This window comes from Sapajus apella, unplaced genomic scaffold, assembly GCF_009761245.1.
Source record: "Sapajus apella isolate SASKATOON/1434 unplaced genomic scaffold, GSC_monkey_1.0 scaffold115, whole genome shotgun sequence".
Classification (NCBI taxonomy): Eukaryota; Metazoa; Chordata; class Mammalia; order Primates; family Cebidae; genus Sapajus; species Sapajus apella.
Genome location: NW_022437055.1, coordinates 2,918,401 through 2,941,103, shown reverse-complemented (window position 1 = coordinate 2,941,103; position 22,703 = coordinate 2,918,401). Strand labels below are relative to the sequence as shown.

Sequence of the window (22,703 nt, the reverse complement as noted above, 5' to 3'; positions counted from 1 at the left end):
TCTGTAAGGCCCAGCTCCTCTTTCTTCTTGAAAACTCCTTTGACTACTCTAGACTTCAGTGATGCTCTGTTTTTAGAACTGTCATCTCATTTGTTGTTAATGTTACCAAATTTTGTTCTTAATTGTTTGCATTGTTTGCAGACATACCGTATATGTTGTTCTTACCTGCCCAACTAAATTAGTGGCTTCTTGAGTGCAGAGGCAGTACCTTAAGGTTCTTCTAATTCCTAAGAAGCACGTGATACAGTTCTGTGCAGATATTTGGTGTACAAAACATGTTCGTTGATTGGTATTTTCCTATATGAACGTTTCTAAAGGTTTTACTTGCCTTGATATTAAATATTTGTTGATTGGATAAAATGAATGATGGATATGTTTCTTTTTGTATTTTCTGCCTCTCTGGCCAATCCTCCCCTGCTGCCACCCACTTGAATGTAAAAGTCAAAGGACAGGGCTTTTATCTTGTTCACTTTTGTTTCCCTAGTACCTAGATCAGGGCCTGGGTCATAGTGGATGCTTGATAAATGTCTGCTGAGTTAATCATCAGCAAAATCACCCAGCATATATTAAATGGAATCAGTCTTGGGACCCATTTTGTATTTCATTTATCTCAAATGCTTGAGCATTATAGGACTGGAATTGCCAAATGTATCAAATTCCTGTTGCCTTCAAGTTGAAATCCAGTTTTTGGTGAAAGAAGACCTTTTAATGGCATTGGGATTTCTGTCACATGCACATAAGCAAGCACTTAACTAGTGTGATTTAATAACAACTATGTTTATGATCCAAGTTTTCAGTTGTTTTATATTAAATTGGGCTAGTTAAATATTTAACATATTTAAATGGCAGATTCTGGGTGTGGACCAACATGACTGAATAGGAACAGCTCCAGTCTGCAGCTCACACCAAGATCAATGCAGGAGGCAGGTGATTTCTGCATATCCAACTGAGGTAACTGGCTCATTTCACTGGGACTGGTTAAACAATGGGTACAGTCCATAGAGGGTGAGCCAAAGCAGGGTGGGGTATCATCTCACCAAGGAAGTGCAAGGGGTTGGAAAACTCCCTCTCCTAGCCAAGGGAAGCCATGAGGGACTGTACCATGAGGAATGGTGCATTCTGGCCCAGATACTGTGCTTTTCCCAGAAATACAGCAAAGCTTTAAAAAAAATTAATGAAAAAGTTCTGTACATAGGCAAAATATCCTTATTTTTATGACCTTTTTTTTTTTCTGGAGAGAAGACTTGGTTTTCTTTAAGATGCCTGTGAAATCATGGTTTCCATTTGCAGTGCTGAGCACCTCTTATATTCCTTAAAGAATGTGTGGCACTGGACCACTAACCAAAACACGTGAGGGAAACAGAACTTGAAGCAAATTTGAAAACTTGAAGGCTTTTAAATCTTGTCAGCCATCCAATTCAAGCAGTGTATGGCAGGTGTGTCATATATTTGTAGAGCCAAAATAAATGGCCACAAGAAATTCAGAAGTAATACAGATGTAAGGAAAGCTTAAAATGGAAAGAAAGAAAGAAAACATTGTTTTCATTGTTTATTCAGGGGTTGATAAATGCATTTATAGGAAGACCTCTTCAGTGATTCGTTTAGGTGCCAAATATCTTTGTGATATTCTGGACCAGGCACTGGCAGTACTTCTGTTATGTGCTGTTTTGTGGAGGGAAGGCAAAAGAAACTAGGAAACAAGGAAAGTATAGGAAAGCTGAGGCAAAAGTACCTGCTGGTAGTGGCCTTGCAAACAGCTCTATTATAAGTTACTATTTCTATTAAATTAGAAGTAAACATGTCTTTCTTCTCTTGTTTTACTTTCAAGATAACTTCCATGAGAAAAAAATGTAAATCCTCAAAAATAATGGAAACTACAGTACTTTTTCCCCAAAGGTGGAACTTCATAGAGAATCTGTTCTGTATATAATTTTAAAATAAAAGTTTTTACATTTTCCTTATGTTGTGTCTTGTCTAGGATTCTCATAGATGAGCATCAGTTAAAAGTCAAAACTTTCAAGTGGGATGGTTTTTTCCAGTTACATTTTGCTAAAGAATAACCTCATACCAGGAACTAAATTAGAATAATAATGTTTTGGCTATAGTGTCATCCTGTAAATTCCTGCTATAGGTCTTTAACCAGCACCCCAGTGGTTTGAAAGTGTTCATGCAGACGGGCACGGTGGCTCACACCTGTCATCCCAGCACTTGGGAGACTGAGGTGGGCAGGTCACTTGAGGCCAGGAGTTCCAGACCAGCCTGGCCAACATGGCAAAACCCCATCTTTACTGAAAATACAAAAATTATCTGGGCATGGAGACACATGTCTGTAATCCCAGGTACTCGGGAGGCTGAGGCATGAGAACTGCTTGAGCCTGGGAGGAGGAGGTTGCAATGAACAGAGATTGTGCCATTACACTCCAGCCTGGGCAACAGAGGGAAACTCTGTCTCAATAAGAAAAAGAAAAAAGGAGGTGTTTAAGGTTCTCTCAAAGTACATATTGAATTGAATCAAATTAAATTTTGGTGGCCAAGATATTCATTGATAAGATTTGATTGAACATACATACACACACACACACACACACCCAAAAGCTATTATTAAATATTTATTCAGCTTTTTAGGAAGAATTAATATCATGAAAATGGCCATACTTCCGTAAGTAATTTATAGATTGAATGCTATCCACATCAAGCTACCATTGACTTTCTACACAGACTTGGAAAAAACCACCTTAAACTTCATATGGAACCAAAAGAGAGCCCACATAGCCAAGATAATCCTAAGAAAAAACACACAAACAAACAAACGAACAAACAAAAAAACCCACAAAGCTGAAGGCAGCATGCTACCTGACTTCAAACTATACTACAAAGCTACAGTAATCAAAGCAGCATGGTACTGGTACCAAAACAGATATAGACCAATGGAACAGAGCAGAGGCCTCAGAAGTAATGCCACATATCTACAACCATCTGATCTTTGACAAACCTGACAAAAACAAGCAATGGGAAAAGGATTCCCTATTTAATAAATGGTGGTGGGAAAACTGACTAGCCATATGCAGAAGGCTGAAACTGGATCCCTTCCTTACATGTTATACAAAAATTAACTCCAGTTGGATTAAAGATTTAAACATAAAACCTAACACCACAGAAACCTAGAAGAATATCTAGGCAATACCATTCAGGACATAGGCATAGGCAATGACTTCATGACTAAAACACAAAAAGCAATGGCAATAAAAGCCAAAATAGGCAAATGATATCTAATTAAACTTAAGAGCTTCTGTATAGCAAAAGAAACTATCATTAGAGTGAACCAGCAACCAACAGAATGGGCAAAAATTTTTGCAATGTACCATCTGACAAGGGCTAATATTCAGAATCTACAAGTAACTTAAATAAATTTACAGGGAAAACAACCCCATCAAAAAGCAGGCAAAGGATATGAACAGACAGTTTTCAAAAGAAGACATTTATGTAGCCAACCAACATATGAAAAAAAGCTCCTCATCATTGGTCATTAGAGAAATGCAAATCAAAATCACATTGAGATAGCATCTCACACCACTTAGAATGACGATCATTAAAAAAATCACAAAACAACAGATGCTGGAGAAGATGTGGAGAAATAAGAATGCTTTTACACTGTTGGTAGGAATGTAAATTAGTTCAGCCATTGTGGAAGACAGTGTGGTGGTTCCTCAAAGGTCTAGAAATAGAAATACCATTTGACCCAACAAGCCCATTACTGGTATATACCCAAAGGATTAGAAAATATTCTATTATAAAGACATATGCACACATATGTTTATTGCAGCACTGTTTACAATAGGAAAGACTTGAAACCAACCAAAATGCTCATCAAGGATAGATTGGATAAGGAAAACATGGCACATATGCACCATGGAATAGTATGCAGCCATGAAAAAGGATGAGTTCATGTCCTTTGCAGGAACATGGATGAACATGGAAACCATCATCCTCAGCAAACTGACACAAGAACAGAAAAGCAAATACCACATGACCTCACTCATAAGTGGATGTTGAACAATGAGTGCACAGGGACACAGGGAGGGGAACATCACACATCGGGGCCTGTTGGGGAGTTGAGGGGTGGGGAGGGATAGCAGGGGTTTGGGAGATTGGGGAGGGATAACATTAGGAGAAATACCTAATGTAGATGACGGGGTGATGGATGTAGCAAACCGCCAATGCACGTGTATATCTATGTAACAAACCTGCATGCTCTGCACATGTACCCTAGAACTTAAAGTAAAATTTAAAACAAAGGGAAAGTAAAAAGCCCTCTGAGGAAATGAAAATGAGTGGCTTTGATGGGAAGAAAGAATCCTTTAAACTGAAACTGCGTCATCCTTTCGCCTATTTATTCACCTATTCCTTTTTCCATTAAACCTTTAAACTATATCATTCTAAAAATGTCAAAATTAACTTTTATTTTCGTGGAAGAATACTTAGGAATGGTTTCTTCCTATGGATCAGAGTGAAATCTCCCCCACCCTTACTCCCACTACCAGTTCAGTTTCACCACACCTATTATTAAGCAAAAACATTTCAAAGATGTTTTGAAGAACTACTATCCAAGAACACAAACAGAGATCATCTGGAAATTTAATATTTTTATAAGATCTTGTTGCTATCAAATGGACCGGAATAGGTCATTCTTTGTGGAGATTGAATTCACTGTATGTGAAGAATCTTAGGTATTGTCATCCCAATTTGAAGGCTAGAATTGTGAGAAAATATTTAACTTCACAGGTTTGATTGATTCAAAACTAACAGGTGGCCAAAGCTCTAGCCTAGAGGATGCCCAACTGACAAAATTCTTTTCTAGTGTCATACAACAGAAGGGTTAATGTTAAATTACCATTTAATCTTTATAGTTTTCAAAGTAAAAATCCTGGGGAATGCTACTCTAACCCCCAATGACAAGATAGAGCCAGCAAAGCAGAGGAAGACGTGATCTCTATTCTTAAGGCATTTAAATCTAATAAGAGAGGAAGGTTAAGGGTCCCAGCCAGCAAGCATGAGAAAGAATACAATAGATGCTGTAAGAGTCACACAGTATTGTGGCATGGTTAAGTGGGGGAAGGGACTCTGGAGTCAGGCTGCCTGAGTTTGAACCATGGCTTGATCACCTGCTAGCTTCATGAAATTGTGCAAGTTAAATTACTCAACTTTCTCCACCCTCATTTCCCCATCTGTAAGATGAGAACAGTAGTTGCCCTCTCTAAGAGGAATCTGGAGAGCAATAAGTCATAGTATAATTTTAAGATATTCCTCTTGATGACTTACTTCTATGTAGCAGTATTTGAGTGTGTGTTTAAGCGTATTCTTAAGTCATGGTGCTTGGTGTATCATTCATGGTGAGTTAGAGGTTTGTGCTGAAGACAGAATTCCTAGTGTTTACTTCCAGCTCTTCATAAATTCTAATACTTATTTTACTTCCTTGTACATCAAGTTACTTCTTTATTTAAATGAGCATAGCATGTTCCACGAGAGGAAGGACCTTACCAGTCTTGTTCCGTACCTAGAACAATGCTTGGCACACAGTAGATGCTGGATAAATGTTGGTTGAGTACAACTTACGGAGATTATGAAAATGTTGATACATCAGGCATGAATGTAATTCTGAGAACGAACCATAAGTACTCTACAGAAATGACAGGTTTCCCTTGTTTAAGATTCCCAAGAGAGATAAGCAATGCTATCTATGACATTTCTCGGCTAGAATCTATGCATGAGATTTGGAGTCAGAAGTTCTTGCCTGGAGACATGGCTCTACCACTAGGCTTTGTAACTTCAAATAAGTAATTTAACCTCTATGAGCTTGATTTCAGTCATCAGTGTTTTCGGTTATTACTCACGCACTTGTAAACTGCAAGTACAATAAAGTACAAATGCACTAAGAAATGGTAACTTTTCATGTTCCACTTTAGAGGACTATAAATCATAAGAAGCAGAACTATATTCCTGTTACTTGAGTCTAAAGTAGTGAAGATAAAGCTGTATTATCCCCAAAACAAAATTGATCTTAAGAATACAGAGAAAACCAGCACTTCTCCCTGTCTTGTGTACATAGTCAGACAAACAGAGCTGCATGAGAGAACTTCTCCCCATTTTTGCACCAGCTCTGTTAAGTGTTGCACTTAGTTTCTTCTGAGTCAGCCCCTAAAATAGTTTCAGTCTGAAGGAAGACATGTGGTGGATAGAACTGCTTTGAAGAATTGGCCAGAGCTTCAGCAAAGGTTACAGGCCAAAATTTTTAAAAAGAAAAAGAAAAAAGAAAATTCCTTCTTCCCCTATCTCTGATATTACATAAAATGCAGGTCCGGAAGCCAATTCTTGTTTGCATTTTTCATTTGTAAAACTTCAGAATTCACATGTATTATTTATTATGTTTCTATACTTGATGGACTTCTGTAGAAAAAAATCTTTCTCCAGACCCTCACTGTTTATGTTTTGAGCAGATCTTATATAGATAGATCTTTTTAGTCATTTTTCTTCCAAATGTGTTCCGGCAAGCTATATAATTTAGTTGTGGGATTAAGTTGGAATATCATACTCTTTCAGAGTAGTTTTCATAATACATTAAGTCAGTTACAGTGTGGAAATGAATTTACTCTTGAAATTCGACTTAGTAACACTACTAAGAAAAAATCTGTGGCTAAGGAGAAATTCAGAAAGCTTGGGATAGCTAATCCCATCACTAGTCAGGCTGTATTTGGTTGTCATGTCTCTTTAGACTTTAAAAAATATATATAACAGCTTTATTGGGATGTAATTCAATACATCCAATTCATCTATTTAAAGTGTACAATTCAGTGAATGGGTTATGATATTTCAAAAGTCATGCAATCATCACCAGTATCTAATTCCAGAACATTTTCATCACCCCCCCAAAGGAGACCCTGTACCCATTAAGCAGTCATTCACCCTTATCCCTTTTTCCCAACCCCTGGCAACCACTAATCTACCTTCTGTCTCTGTAGATTTGGCTACTCTGAACTTTTCATATAAATGGAATCATACAATATGTGGCCTTTTGTGACAGGTTTCTTTCGCTTAACATAACGTTTTCAAGGTTCATCCTTCTGGTAGCATGCATCAGTACTTCATTCTTATTTATGGCCAAATAACATTCCATTGTGTGGATATATCATATTTTGTTTATCCAATCATCTGTTAATGATGCTTACATTATTTCTACTTTTTGGCTATTGTGAATAGTGTTGCTATGAACATTCATATACAAGAATTTGTAGGAGGATTTCTTTATCCCTTGTTTTCAGATACTTTGGGTATATACTGAGTCATGGAAGTGAGGGACTGTCTGACAGTTTGCCACAGAAATTGCACTGTTTCATATTCCCAGCCACAATGTATGAGGGTTCCAATTTCTCCAATTTTTCTGCCTTTCAAAGTTATAGTTAGATTAATGAGAGTGAAGTGGTCATCACATTGTGATTTTGTTCTGCATTTCCTCTATCAGGTTATTTTAAAAATACATTTTTCTAGAAGTCATTTGTCTGCAACTTTAACCCTCTAGAACATAGCCCTGCATGTAACTTGATACAGAAGGGCCCCCAAAGAAGTAAGAGCAGTCTTAGAACTTCTGTGAGAAAGCTCCGCATCTTGTTCCATAGGCCCCTCATTCAGTGGGTAACTAATTGTTATTCAACATTCATGACTGGCTATTAGGTTTTTCAGAAGAGAGATGGAAAATTCACTGTGGTGAATTTTCTCTTATTGTGACAATCAGAGAAGTGACAGTGGATGTGACAATTAACAGTCTGCCACTGAAAGAGGAGAACTATTATACTTTCTAATACATTAACAATTCCAAGTCTTTGATTAGAGTCCAAATTATGTTCAATATTTTTTAATAAGACAAAGTTACATAGAATGAATACATTTTAGAACAATTTCCATGAAGAATGACTCAGAGAAAAACATGTTTTGCTCTTGAGTAGATAAGCTTATTTGAATTTTCTAGGTACTTAATTTCTCAGTGATATTTGAAAAGTCAGGTGATACTAAATTTCATCTTAAATATGGAAAAGACAAAGAAAATTTAGATTTTGTAAAGTTGTTGAAAATATTGTCCAAAAAATCAAATGAAATATTTTTAAGAGCTTTAATCTCACTTTTCAAAAAAGCTAACAGTTGATTTTTCTAATACTCAGAGCTCACTTTTACAAATTAGTGCTATTTCAATATGTGTTTATGGCATATGCCAATAAATTAACCTTTTCTGTATCTTCTCAGCTGTCACTAGAAATTGTAGCTGGTTCACACTGAGTTAAACTGCAAACCATAAAGCTGCATAATATTTAATCTATTTCGTTAAACAGCACATTCTGTCTCACTTGTTTGTACATACTGAAATCTTTTTCTGAGTTGTTCCAATTTCCCTTCATAAAGACTAAGGAGGCTACACAGAAAAAAAAATCCAGTATCTTTACAAATAATTTTTTTATTCACTTAGTTTTATTTATTTATAATTTCCACTTATTATTGGTTCTTATCAAATAGATGCTTGAATACATTTTTATGCAAAAAATACAACTTATACAAATAAAGAGCCCTTTGACTCACCCTTAATCCTACTGAGTAAGCCATTATTGTCAGCTTGCTATGAATTATTCCAGATATTCATCTCTTTATGCACATAGGGAAATATATTATTGTTTTATAGATTTTTCCATAAATCATAACACATATATATTACATGCAATATGCATTTATTTGAACTTGATAAACCTTGGTGATGTCTACACATCAGAACCCATATATGTGCTTCTTTCATTTTAACAGCTGCATGGTATTCCATAGCTATGCCATGTATACAACATAATTATGATACACCCATATATATATATATATAAAATTGTACTTTAGGTTCTGGGGTACATGTGCAGATCTTTCTGAAGCACATTTTACATTTCCATCCTCCACTCCACCTTATGTGAGATTGTTGCCCAGTCTTGTACTTCAACAGTGAATCTAAGCAGTGCTTGCTTTTACTATGCAGTTTGATACTGGGAAATGCCCTTTTTATTGACAACGGCTGACTGTACTATGTTGCACTGTCAGTATCTAGATGCTTCCTGTTTTAAATAGGATATAGTTACTTCTTTTCCAAATCTAGAGTTTGAAACGGAAGCATTGTGTTATTTTAGCTAATTTTATTTATTTTTTTCTTGCAGGTTCTGAAAAGTGCCTTTTCTGAAAACTCTGCTGCTTGGATTCTACTCTAGAGCTGTCTCTTTATAAACCCCTCTCCCTAACATAACGTTCCCTGCCCTCTCCACCTCCCCGCCGAACCTGGTGTGCTTGTAGTTTACTGTCAGCAGCTGGTCCATTTCTTTTTTCTGTGATTCTCAATTTTCCTAGTTATTTTCCCTCCACTTGATTTTGCAACAAAACTTTTTTGGGTTTCTAACATCCTTCCCAATCTTATTATTTATAGCTAATAAATAAGGAGAAAAACTTTTCTCCTCCTGATCTGAGACCATTCCACAAATCGAAGGGCAGCCAGCAGCATATGTTTTTTGCCAGAGTAATTGAAAACATCAACTGCAGAGCACAGAATTCTTTTGAAAGTCTGCCGGTTATTTCACATAAATTCGGCAAAGGAACAAACAGTTGGCTTCTTAGGAGTTGGTCTCTAATTTGATTTTTAGTTATTCTGATAGAGTTTTTATGATTGGCTTTTTGTTTGACTAGACCAGATTTGAGTTTAATGAAAACCTAAGTGCCAACAAATAGACGTTTCACCAAAATCACCAGTTATCTCTTCACACTTAGTTTGAATTCATTTTTAATCCTTAAACAGTCGACAATAATATTGTACTTAAGAGGGTACATTGGATTTTAATTTTGCTTTCAATATGACGGCTGTCAATGTTGCCCTGATTCGTGATACCAAGTGGCTGACTTTAGAAGTTTGTAGAGAATTTCAGAGAGGAACTTGCTTTCGAGCTGATGCAGATTGCAAGTTTGCCCATCCACCAAGAGTTTGCCATGTGGAAAATGGTCGTGTGGTGGCCTGTTTTGATTCTCTAAAGGTGAGTCCCATCTGAATGCACATAATTTAAATTTGTTGATTTCTATGTTTTTGAAATATGATGTGCTTTGAAATGAGTAAAAATAATAGCATGAAAATGATAATCTTTTTAAAAGACAGAATGTCAAGATAGAAGGTCTTAAAGTCAGAATGTCTTAATGACAAAATGTCTTAAGTCTTTGTGTTTGTAGAGCTAAACCAAATCTAAAGCTCATTTCACTGATGACCACTTATCAAGACAGATACACTTAAAGAATAAAAATTCAAGAATTTTTGTAGGAGTGAGGGATTGTAGTCTTGCTATTGTTTACTTTTTTGTATATGATTTAGATGTTAAATATAGTGATCGTAATCCTTCTATAACCTAGAGAAGCCCTTCACTGAATTATAGCTTATTATCCATAGTACCAAAATGCACTTGGCAGGGACCAGTCAGCTTTCAGAGAATAAATAAGTCAGACTGAGAGAGTAGAAGGTTTCCAGAAGGAAAATTATGGCATTTTGAAGTGTCTCAAAGTATATTTTGAACCTTTAACTTAAACATATTGCTGCAAAACTAGGTTCACTTAATTTTTCTCCTGGACAGCTGATTGACCAATTTCAGATTTGTGAGTATATTTTATAAGGAAAGTCCTATTACCAAGGTCATCAAGCCTGAGTATAATCTACTAGATTACAAAGAAAATATAGGGGCAGATGAGATATTATGTAGAATAGGACATATATGATTGCAGAAAAAGAAAATGCACTGATTTTCATGTTTTATTCATAGTTATCCTTAAGGATAAAAAGTACAAATTAAAACATAGAAGCAATAAATTGTAATGGATTTCTAGTTTAATTAATAAGATTTACTACAATGCATTTGAGATTTTTTTCAAAATCTGTCAAAATGAATTAAGCTTAACAAGAACATTTTCAGTTTTTTAATATTATTTTACCCTCATCATGACCAATTTTACCTCATTAACATTTTTATTTATGGCTGCATTGGCTAACAGAGATGTATCCCTTCATGTGATGGTTTCCTCAGGAAACATTTTCTTAAGTGATGTACAGATTAAGTATCACTTATCTGAAATGCTTGAGACAAAGTGTTTTGGATTTTAGAATATTTGCATATCCATAAAGAGATATCTTGAGGATGGGACTCCAGTCTAAACATGAAATTCATTTGCATTTTATATATACTTTTTACACATAGCCTGAAGGTAATTTTATACAATATTTTAAATAATTTTGCACATGAAACAAAGCTGTGTACATTCAACTCTCAGAAAACAAAAGAGTCACTATCTCAGCCACTCACGTGACATCATGTTGGCACTTAAAAAGTTGAGGCTTTTGGAGTACTTTATACTTCAGGTTTTCAGATTAGAGATGCTCAACCTGTACTACTTAAGGAGTTATTTTTACTTATTATGTGATTACTAGGTTGTTTTTTTTTTAACTTGCAGACCATTCCATTTTAAGAATTGAAACTTGTTATTGTAAAGATAAAGGTAATTTCTAGCACTGAAAAATCTCTGAATTGCTTTTATTTGTGGTAGACATTATGACTAAAGAGCTCATTTTGTTTTCTTCATTTCGGCTCCACTTCAGTTTCTTCTACAATTATTTTGTGTATTATTTAAATCTGCTGCTACAGGATTGGGCAGTGCCTTGAAGTGGAAAGAATGCTGAGTTAGTTGGGAGAAAAAAGGCAGCATCTTTCATTCAGTCCATATAGAGAGTTAGGAACTGCAGTAGGAACTTTGCATGTGTTGTTTCAGGAGATCTGGGGTACTGCCCCAGCCTCATTACTGTATCTGACCTCAGGCAACTTAACCTCACAAACCTTGAGTGATTTCATCTCTAACAGATGGGTAGTATCTTCTCTATCTAATTCTTTGATTATTGTGGAGATTGCAGTGAGCTAGTGTAAATGGAAAACCATATATCACTATAGAAGTGAATTAAATAAAAGGCTTTCTTCCTGTCAACTAAGGTTTGTTGTTGGCATTCTTTAATAAAACTCTATTTAGTTAGGGTTTGTTATTGAAAATTACAAACTCATGTTCCAAATATACATGACCAAATCTAGTTGCTGTGTGATATTAGTTGTTCAAGCTAAGTATAACTGTTTTTATGGTTACACTGATATAGAATTCCTTGTAGGCTTTGTAAATTCTGTCTTTCTGAACATCGTAGAATGTGGACGGAAATGTGTAATCTTCCTAATGATTAATACACTCAGGTCAGTAATTCCATTTAAAGGCAAAAGAGTCATAAACTAAACATTTTGAAGAAAAGTACCAGGGAAGGTAACTGTTTACAAAATGAGTATTGCCCTACAACTTTAAAGCTTGGAAAGTGTTTAATTTAGAGACAAAATATATAATAGCCAATGAATATTAATAATCCACTTAATTATTGAAATAAGTTGTCTACTCACTGTAGCCAGTGTTTTTAAAGTATGTTTGCATCATGTTACTACCCTGATGACCAGTCACACAGGTAAAGATGATTTACATAATCCTTACATTCTCATATTTTAGTGAAAACCTTAATATTTCACATATATAAAGCCTTTCAAACAATTATTTAATTCACCAGATAGCACATTAATCAGAGTTCCATGTATGCACAAGAGCTTTGTAGTTCTTATCCATGACATGCATGAAAGTTAAATTGAGGGTAATTGACCTATGTGCATTGTACTAGTGTCATATCTGTGATACGCAAATAACATACCTCAGTGGTTGCTGCAGCATTTCCTACTTCTCTTGAGTTCGTATAATTGAAACACTGTTGAAATTCGCCTGTGTACTATTTCTTCTCTCATGAGTGATTAAATAACTGAAACAATCTTTCCGTGCGTTTTGGGTTGCTGCTTTTGTTTTTGTTTTGTTTTGTTGTTCTTGTTGTGTAAGAATTCTATTAGTACTAGCTACTCTACCAGATGATGGTTACTGCCTTAATAACAGGTACAACAGATACAATGTTCTATAGTCACGTCACAATGAGGGAATGTTATGAAAATAAGAAGGGCAAATTGGATGGCTGGTTGTGTATTGTGCTGAAGTGCTGTGCCCATCAATCCATGAATGTTGAATGCTCAGTGATGAAGGCGGCACAATCTTCAAATGGAAATCTAGTGCAGTCCATGGATTAATTTCTAGATACATAGAATGGTCTCATGTCATGTGGATATGCAGCTGCTTTTGACTCAGTTGCCTTGTGGGCAATAATCTGTTTCCAAAGTTCTCTTCAAAGTATCACTTAATCCATGCTATGGCAATTTCTTGATATTACAGTTTGCCATTGATCTAGGTTGGTATTTTTAGTGAATGCTCCTTGGATTTAATGAAGGATCATCGTTTTAAAAACTAAATCAATCTTTGTGATTACTTTTATAGCCAAGCTATTCTGCTTCAGCAATATCATGATGTCTTGAACCTTTCCCTCTATACTTGAAGCAATGTTTTATCAGTAACTTTTTATGCATGAAGGGTATAAATGTTGTCATTATTTCATTATGACAGATCAACACCCATCACATCTGTTCATACCTCTTACTACTTTGGATAGTTTTGTGCCAATAATTTCCTGGTAAAGGCCATAGCATCAGGCATAGTTAGAGGATAGTCAAGCTAACCTATATACATTCCTAAGAAAATGGGAACTGGGTGAGAAATGCACATAAAGCAGTCACATGCCATGTCTTCAGATATCACATATGATCACAAGAAAAATAATATTGTGACAAGTAAAACCTGTTGTATAAGCATATGGATATGAATCTATTCTTGCAGGTCAAACTGGCGCAAGTTACCAGTATATTCTGTAATAGCACCGCTAGTCACAGCAGTTTTCATTAGTTTAAAATTTCACCGTTTTTGACTGAATACTTACTCATCCCTATTTGCTAAGGGAAAGTTTAACAGAAACTAGACACCTAGCAACGCAATCCCAGGGGTCACTGGATTATGCAAGACTTAGCACCATTTATCAGCTCCATCAGAGAGGTCTGTCTGCACTATAAAGATACATAAGCAGCACCTGTCATCCTGAGAGTCAAGGAAAATAACATTTTACTTAAGGATCTCTATTTTCTGTGATGCTAATCTTTAAAAGGAAGTATCTTTGACTGGTAAAAGTCAATGCTATTTTGGACATTTCAAAAACCTCTTTTGAAAGGAAAATAGAATTACAATTATAGGTTGGTGCAGAAGTAATTTTTTTTTTTTTTTTTTGCCATGAAGGTAATGGCAAAAACCACAATTACTTCTGCAGCAACCTAATGGTACCCAAACAAATATATATTGATAGTTCAGCCTTGCATTTTAAATGTTTTATTTTGAAATATTAATAATTTTAGGCTTATAGAAAAATTACAAAAATAGTACAGGAAACTTCTGTATACTTGTTATCCCTATCTGTATACAGATTCCCCTAAGGTAAACAACTTACATGCCATGCATAGCACAGTTATCAAAAACAGGAAATTATCACTGGTACAAGATACTTAAGTAAATTAGAGACCTTATTTGAATGTCACCAATTTTCTTCCTAATGTTATTTTTCTATTCTAGGATCAAATCTAGGATCCCACACGGCATTTATTCCTCATACCTCCTTAGTCTCCTCCAACCTGTGACACTTTCTCAGTCTTTCCTTGTCTTTCATGAACGTGACACTTTGGATGAGTACTGGTCAATTATTCTGTAAAATATATCTCACTTTGTGCTTGTTGAATGTTTTCTCCTGATTAGACTGAGATCATGTGGTTTTGGCAAAAAAAAAAAAAAAAAGAAAAAAAAGAAAAGAAAAGAAAAAAGAAAAGAAACCCACACACAGAAATGGTGTGCATGACATCTGAGGGTATATGATGTTTATAGCTCTTATCATTCATTATGTTAACTTTAATCACTTGGTTAAGGTGGCATCTACTGGGTTTCTCCACAATAACATAACCAATTTTTCTTTTGTAAAAACTGATAACTATCTCCCCCATTTATTCATCATCCCCTACAATATGCCATTGATTGTAATGGGCATCCCAATGTTCTAGATGTTAAAAAGTTAGCATGTGTCCATCTTAGAAGTGATGGGTAATGCACTTCTATAATTATGGTTAATCAAGAAAGGGAGCAAGAGGAAATGAGCATGACAGAAAAAATAGCAGCAACAAGCCACCGGAAAGACAGAAGACTGGAGAGTAAGAAGTCCTAGAAGTTGTGTGATATATGGATGCATATCATATACTCCTCCAGAGTGTGACAGCTGTCCCCTTCTGGTTCACAGCCTTGGGACTTAGCTGTGAATCAGAAACAGTCCCCACCTCCATGGTACAGACATTCTCCTTGGGAGTTAGAGGAGGAGCAGGTAAAAAATAAGTAAATATTCAGGTTAACAATATATTGTCAGGTGAGAGGAAAGGGCACAGAGAATGGCAGGGGCTACTGTTTTAGATACAGTGGCCAGGAGGCTTCCAGTGGGGTGACCTTTGAGGAGAGGCATGCAGGAGATGAGGGAACAGTGAAGAGGATTTCTAAGAACACTCCAGGCAACGAGACAGCCAAGGCCCTGAAGCAGTCAGGGGCCTGGTGTGTGTGAGGAACCTCAAGGTCGCCAGCGTGGCTGGAGCAGAGCCATGAAGAGAGAGGGCAGTGAGCAATGAGGGCAGGGAAGTCCCGGGGGTGGGGAGATCATTTGGGGCTCTGTGTATCATACTGAGGACTTTGGATTCTGTTCCAAGAGCTGGAAAGGTTGACATAATCGGGGAAAGCAAGCCCACACAAAGCAGAGGTGTCTATTCTTTATATTTTTTAAATGGAAAAGAGAATGATTTACATGAAGACAAATAACTCCTGTTTACAGATGAAGTAGAAGTCAAATGGTGCCCAATCCCTTTTCTTCACTCCCTTCTTTCTATGACTTGTACCTCAACTCCAGTTCATATGCCAATGGTGGGGGATTAGCAATAAAGAAATCTCATGTGAGGAAAGAGTTAACATAGCAGGTTTGGTGGCTTACTCTTTGCTTGTCTCCAAGGGAAACCTTAACTATCCCCTGGGAATGTGGCTACCATTCATTTTGTCACTGATTGGTTATTGTGTTATATACACCTGGAACAATGGACCATGCCATAACAGCTTGTCAGGGTTGCTTTGCTCAAGATCAAGATTGATGACTGATTTATTGTTAGGGTCCTGGATTACAGTTGCCATGGCCAGTTGGTAGCAGGCTTTGCATATGTGACCAGGACCCATCTGCGCCTCAGACCTTGAGACTAGAACTGGGCTTCCCAGGGTGAGACATTCCATACATGCCTCTGTAGTTTGCTACTAGAGAGTTTTTGTGTGTTCAGTGTGGCTTCAAACTAGGAAGGACATTGGAAGCTTGTGTTGGGCTTCTCTTGACTCTACTGATACATATATTTTTCCTGCTACTTTTCCTCTGTATTTTATACTGTAATAAATTTTAGTTGAGAACATAAGTTGCTATTGACTCTGTGAGTCCTGGCAAATGTCAAAGGTGCTTTTCCATGCATTACTATTTTTCATACATTATTTGCTTGATATTTTTTATGTTTTTTCATTTTTTTATGAGAGGGGCTTGTTCATTTTGTTTCTATTTTGTGTTTAATTTTTGAATGGATATTTTCATAAATCGAAAATTTAGCAGAACAGTTATCAACTGATAGCTGCATCAACAAAATGTGGTATATATATATACAATGGAATATTACTTAACCACAAAAAGGAACAAAGTACTGATCCATGCTACAGCATGAATGAACCTTAAAAACATGATGTTAAGTGAAAGAAGCCAGACACAAAAGGTCACATATTGTGTGATTCCATTTATATGAAACATCAAGAGTTGGCAAATCCATAGAGACAGAAAGCAGATTAGCATTTGCCAGAGTCTTGTGAAGGGCAGTAGGTGGGTGGGTAAGCGGTGAGGCATATGGGAAGTAACTGCTAATGGGTACAAAAGTTTTCTTAAGGGTAATGAAAATGTCCTGGAATTAGATAGTGGTGATAGTTACACAACTCTGTATATGAATATATTAATAACCTCTGATGTGTAGACTTTAAAAGGGTGAGTTTTATAATTTGTGAATTATACTCAATAAAAAAGTTTAAATTCAACTATAATAGAGTATACAGTGAAGTGTTCCCCTCACCTCTTTTCCTTAATCAGTTGACCTCCAAACTAATATTTTAGTTTTCCCTCTCCCATAGATATTTTATATATATATGAGCAAATATTTGTATGCTTCTTTTCCATTTGTTACACAAATAGTAGCATACTGTTCTCCTCCTTGCTTTTTTTAAGTTTAAAATATTAACAGTAAAAAGATGGGAAAACCTATGTCATGCTGACATTAATAAAAAGAAGCCTGGAGGTGCTATATTTATAATAAAGATAAAAAGAAATGCACAGGAATAAAGACTCTAGTTAGTAAATCTGTTCCTCACAGGCATATGTAAGTATGTGGATACTGTGGTTGAACAAATAAATACATAGAGAGTAGGTAATGAAAGCCTATTTTCTCACTGTCAGAGAAAAAAAGTTAAAAATAAAGAAAAGGGGAAGGTTAGGATGAATACTGTGGTGTAGATTAGAAAGGTTACATGTGTATGTATACAGGAATGGATATTGATCTGTGTGTATGCATGGGTTATTATGTATGCTTTCATTTCCTAGCTCTGTCGTGGGAGGACCTAGAAGCAATTAACACCCCAATAGCAATGAGCATACCTGGTACCCACATCTTTGTGTCTAATATCATTCTCCAATGAAGGAACCAGGGATCTTTGGAATAATGGCTGATTCTGGACAGAAGCAGGGAAAAATGCAAGATGACGCTGTAATGTCTTTTGCTGTAAGAATGTAAGAAAGTGCTAGAAAAAGGGTGAGGGCATGACAAGTGAGCATAGTAGCCAATGTGAAGGAGCTCCCAATGGCTGAAGTTGGAATAACTTGAGCAAGAAACTAAATGATGACAGTATTGAGTTATAGCCCATGAAATAAAATAGATGCCCATGAGTCCATGGTTACACACAAAAGAATTGGATAAATGGATAAGTTGGGGAGAAGGGACAACTTCTCCTTACAGAAGAATTCCAGTTAATAAATGGAGAACAAATGAAGGAAAAATCACTAGTAGGCAAACACCATGGTAATGGTTGCAGGCAAGATCCACTGATATGTGCTGAAATCAGTGAGTAAAAGTTGGACGAGAAACAGGATATTTGCATTGTCCCTAAGTATCTCTCCCAGGATATTTATCAATTAAAAGTGAAAAATAGACAAGGCATGGTGGCTGGCTCAAGCCTTTAATCCCAGCACTTTGGGAGGCCGAGGTGGGAGGATCTCTTGAGGCCAGGAGTTTGAGATCAGCCTGGGAATATAGCGAGACCCTGTATATACGAAACTTTTTAAAAATTAACTGGGCATAATAGTGCATGCCTGTAGTACTGGAAACCCAGGAGGCTGGAGCAGAGGATCGCTTGAGCCTGGGAGATTGAGGCTGCAGTGAGCAGTGATTGTGCCACTGCACTCCAGCCTGGGCAACACAGCAATACTCTGTTTCTAAAATAAAGAAATAAAGGGAAAATAGTCACTTTACAGTGAAGAAACCCAGCAGATGCCACCTTAACCAGATGTTTAAGGTTAACTTAATGAGTGATAATATATATCAACATTGCATACCGTCAGATAGGATACACATAATTTTTGTGATGTTCCTGCCAAAAAGACATGGTCTTGGTCTAATCATGAGAAAGCATTCAACAAACACAAAATGAGAGGCATCTTACAGAATAAATGACCAGTACTCATCCAAAGTGTCATGGTCATGAAAGACAAGGAAAGACTGAGAAATGTCACAGATTGGAGGAGACTAAGGAGAAATGAGGAATAAATGCCGTGTGGGAAGCTGGATTGGATCCAAAACAGAACATTAGGAAGAAAATTGGTGACATTCAAATAAGGTCTCTGGTTAAGAGTCTTGTACCAATGTTAATTTTCTGGTTTTGGTAATTGTGTTATGGTTATGTAAGTTTTTAACAGTAGGGGAATCTGGGTGAAGAGTATACAGAGACTCCAGGTTTATTTTTGCAATTTTTGTGTAAGTTCAAAATTATTTCAAAATGAAGTATTTTTAAAGTTAGCTTTTTCTAGTCTGCCCATTGAGGCTCAGAAATATTGTGGGATATTGTTTCTTTTCATTTTTCTTCTTTAAGAAACACTTTGAGTATGGTGATGAGAAAACTCTGAAATCCATGTCATGGCTGATCATGAAAGTGGTCCCCCAAAAGCTTGATGACTCAGATAACTAGTTAAGAAAGTGCTCATATATATAACAGCACTTCACAAACCTAGCAAATGAAAAATGTTGGCTGTAGAAGGAAAAACATTCATTTCAAAATTGTTGCCATCTACAGATGGGTAAACTAGAGATCCATTGAGGGAGAGCAACTTGCCCTAGTTCACATACGCAGCTATCTAAAGAGCCTGATGACTCTGGTGTTCTTTCAATCATTATTCAGTCTTCTTTCCTATGGAGGAGAAGGAAATGGAGAAAACATCCATTAGGCTCTTGTTTTAGTCAACCAAAAGCATCCAGCTCTTATCAGAGTCATGCTACTCTACATGACATTGGGATGTACTGTCTGGGAAGTTTTGTGGTTCTCCTTTATTTTTGCACTTAAAAGTGAGGCGTGGAGAAGCCAACTTTTCCTTTGCTAATCCCTCCCTCTTTTGTTGTTTCTGATTCATGATAACTTAGATTAAGACTTTAAATTAACCTTCATATTTACTTAATAGACAATTATTTGGATAACTTGTTTTGAAAAGAAGGCAGAAGAGAAGCAGGGTGTTTTTAATTTTTAGATAAAGTTACCTAACTCTGTGATACTAAACTTTGCTAGTTACTGAGTGTCAGAACACTGAGCTGTCTCTGCTCCCTTGTCCATCCTTCTCCCCAAACACTGCATTGTTGAGTTTGCTGGCAAGAACTGGGAATTATAACTGTGGCTGTGAATCACATCTTCACTGCATAAAACTCATTGATGTCTGATTCTGTTATACACTCATTAGTACGGTGCCCTGGCCCGCTAGGAAGAAACCTGTCTTAGATCAGCTGAAATACTGCAGTAGCAATTCAGCCTTATTATGGGTCAAATGTTTTATGCAATAATTTGGAATCTAATCCAACTTATTTAAAGTGTTGTTTTATGGGATCATAGCTCAAAATCGTTTCTCTGCAGCCAAGTTGTAATTGGGCATCTGGTGAGAAAAGACTTGGGCTAGGGCCAGGCATGTATCCCCCAACCACTATTTGATGATACCATTTATACTGACCCTTTGCTACAGTAACTTCATTAAGTAGGAGAGATTTGAAAATCTGAAATTTAACAGCTATTATATGTCACCTCTTTTGTCTGGAAGAAACTCTTGATGTTAGGATAATATATATCTAATCCTACTTGGTTCGTAAATAATCTCTTCATGTAGCATAGCTGAATGAAGTCTTTTTCTCTATATCAGATTTTTTGAAATGTGGATACGAGGTACATCTGGAAATAGCAATTAGTTCTTCTAGGAACATGACATTGTTCGTAGAACATTGTTTACTTCCTGCCCTTTTTGCCCTTGCAGATGACCTTCTGCATGTACCATCCTTGAGGTGATCCTTGTTTTCCTCTATCTCAGTGTGTCACTTGGTCCCTGACTTATGGGGTTATATATTCCAGAGTAACCTTAGCTCTCTGCTATTTTCCTTAAATATTCTTTTTATTTTTTTTTTTTGCTTCAATGTTTATTCTGCTACATAATCAGTCTTCAGTTTCTTAAATTTGTGGGGTATTTTTAAAAATTACTTATGTCTAATCCAGATTTGCAGTCCTGCTTGTGTTTTCAATGTTTTTATTTCTGTGCCTTCAATTCTCGCCCTAGAGTCAATTTTTACTGCTAGATGTCATTACAAGTTTATCTCACATATTTTGCCATCTTTCTTGATACTGTTTTCTTAAGTCAGTAAACAACTCCATTTGTTTTTCACCCTTTTATTTTCTAAATGATCTCCAGGATTTGGGTTGAACCATGTTGTTTCTAGAGATAGAGTAAATCATTTTTGGTATCTTGTTGATGATGAGTTTATGTAAAATAGCTTAATGTCATGTCTAGTCTGTTATTTAGTTAAGTAGATAGGGCTATAGAATCCATCTGTTGGAAATGGTTTTAACTTGGTCATAGGCATTTAAATGTATGCCTTAAATTGGATTTTTGTCTATCATAAATAAACTTTTTTTCTGTTCAAGCTCAAATTTTTATTTATCCACTGGAAATTGGTAGAAAAGAAATTAGGCTTTGCTTCTACCAATATTCTTATGAATAGGTATTTGGACAGTGAAGGCAGTTTCCACACTGAAAACTATACAAAAACTTGAAAATGTAAAGTCCACAGTAATATAACTATATTACATAGGACAAATTCCCTTTAATTCCATTAAATATAACAAAAACCAAGACATAGCCTATGTGTCATCCATTATTTGTTAGCTAACTGAATGGTAGTAATGTTCTACACATTGTCACATTGTCTTAATACCTTTGTTCATTCTCCTATTTGTGAAAGATAGTAAAACTGAAGTAACAATTTGAGGATTTTTAATACCTCCATGTACTCTGTGTTCTTGTTTTAAATATTGCACAAATACCTATCCTAGGAGTTGTTCCATTTAACAAAGTTTATTTTTTCCAGCTTTTATAAAAATGTAATCTCTAGAGTTTCTGCAATTTCCTGGTTATTTTACTTTTTTTTTTAACTAACAAAGAAAGTGTTCTGTGTAGAAACAAATTCAGTCTTAACTTCCATGTTACTAAAAAATTTCAAAACCATGGCCTCTTTAATCTGCCAGTATCCCACTGCAGGAAGAATTTCACCTTGGAATATTGTATCTTTTTTTAAAGGAGCCTGAGAAGTAGTTTTAGAAAATGCCTTTTTCTTGGGTGAACACTAGATGCAACAATTGAAATATCTGAAATGAAACATTCTATCAGAAATGGCATAAACATAGAAAATACTGCCCTGTCACACATAACAGTTCTAACAAGGGCTCCTTGTGTGGCCTTGAGCAAGTCATGGGAATCCTACTACCTGTGTTTCTCTTCATATGAGAGCAAATAGCAGCCCTGAGTTTGTAAGACTATTGGTTGTGGTTTCCTAGAAGGACTTTTATAAATGTCAGGGGTTATTTAATGCTGAAAGTTCTGTTAAATCCATTAAGAATTCTGTGTACATTCAATTCCCCAAAGAAATGATTCATTCAACAAACATTTATTGAAACCTATTACTTGTTAGGCGCTGGGCTCAGTACCGTGCAGAAAACAAAGTTAGGAAAGACTTGGTTCTTGCCTGACCTTTTAGTAAGAGGTTGCTTGCGTTATATGCCGTAAGCCAGATACAAACTAACAGCTAAAACAGTCCAAGGAGACAGGTAGGGGCTGGGATTATATCCAGCACTGGTGAGTAAAGATGCAGTCATGGGAGGGACACTGTTTAAGGTATTCTTTGAAGAAAGAGTAGGAAGATATTCCAGGCAGAGGGGAT

At 36.2% G+C, this 22,703-nt stretch overlaps 1 protein-coding gene across 10 annotated transcripts in view; it reads left to right on the top strand.

The window, feature by feature from the left end:
• The window catches only part of MBNL3 (muscleblind like splicing regulator 3), a 110,083-nt gene that overhangs the window by 37,024 nt on the left and 50,356 nt on the right, over positions 1 to 22,703 (top strand). For 3 of the 10 annotated variants that reach the window (XM_032260220.1, XM_032260218.1, XM_032260217.1), the window contains exon 1: positions 9,918 to 10,094. The exons of 5 other annotated variants lie outside the window; for them this stretch is intronic. In XM_032260220.1, coding sequence (XP_032116111.1) covers positions 9,918 to 10,094 — 177 coding nt within the window. Of the gene's footprint in view, positions 1 to 8,958; positions 10,095 to 22,703 lie in introns of those variants that run through there. 2 more of the 10 variants (XM_032260216.1, XM_032260219.1) reach the window with 2 other exon arrangements.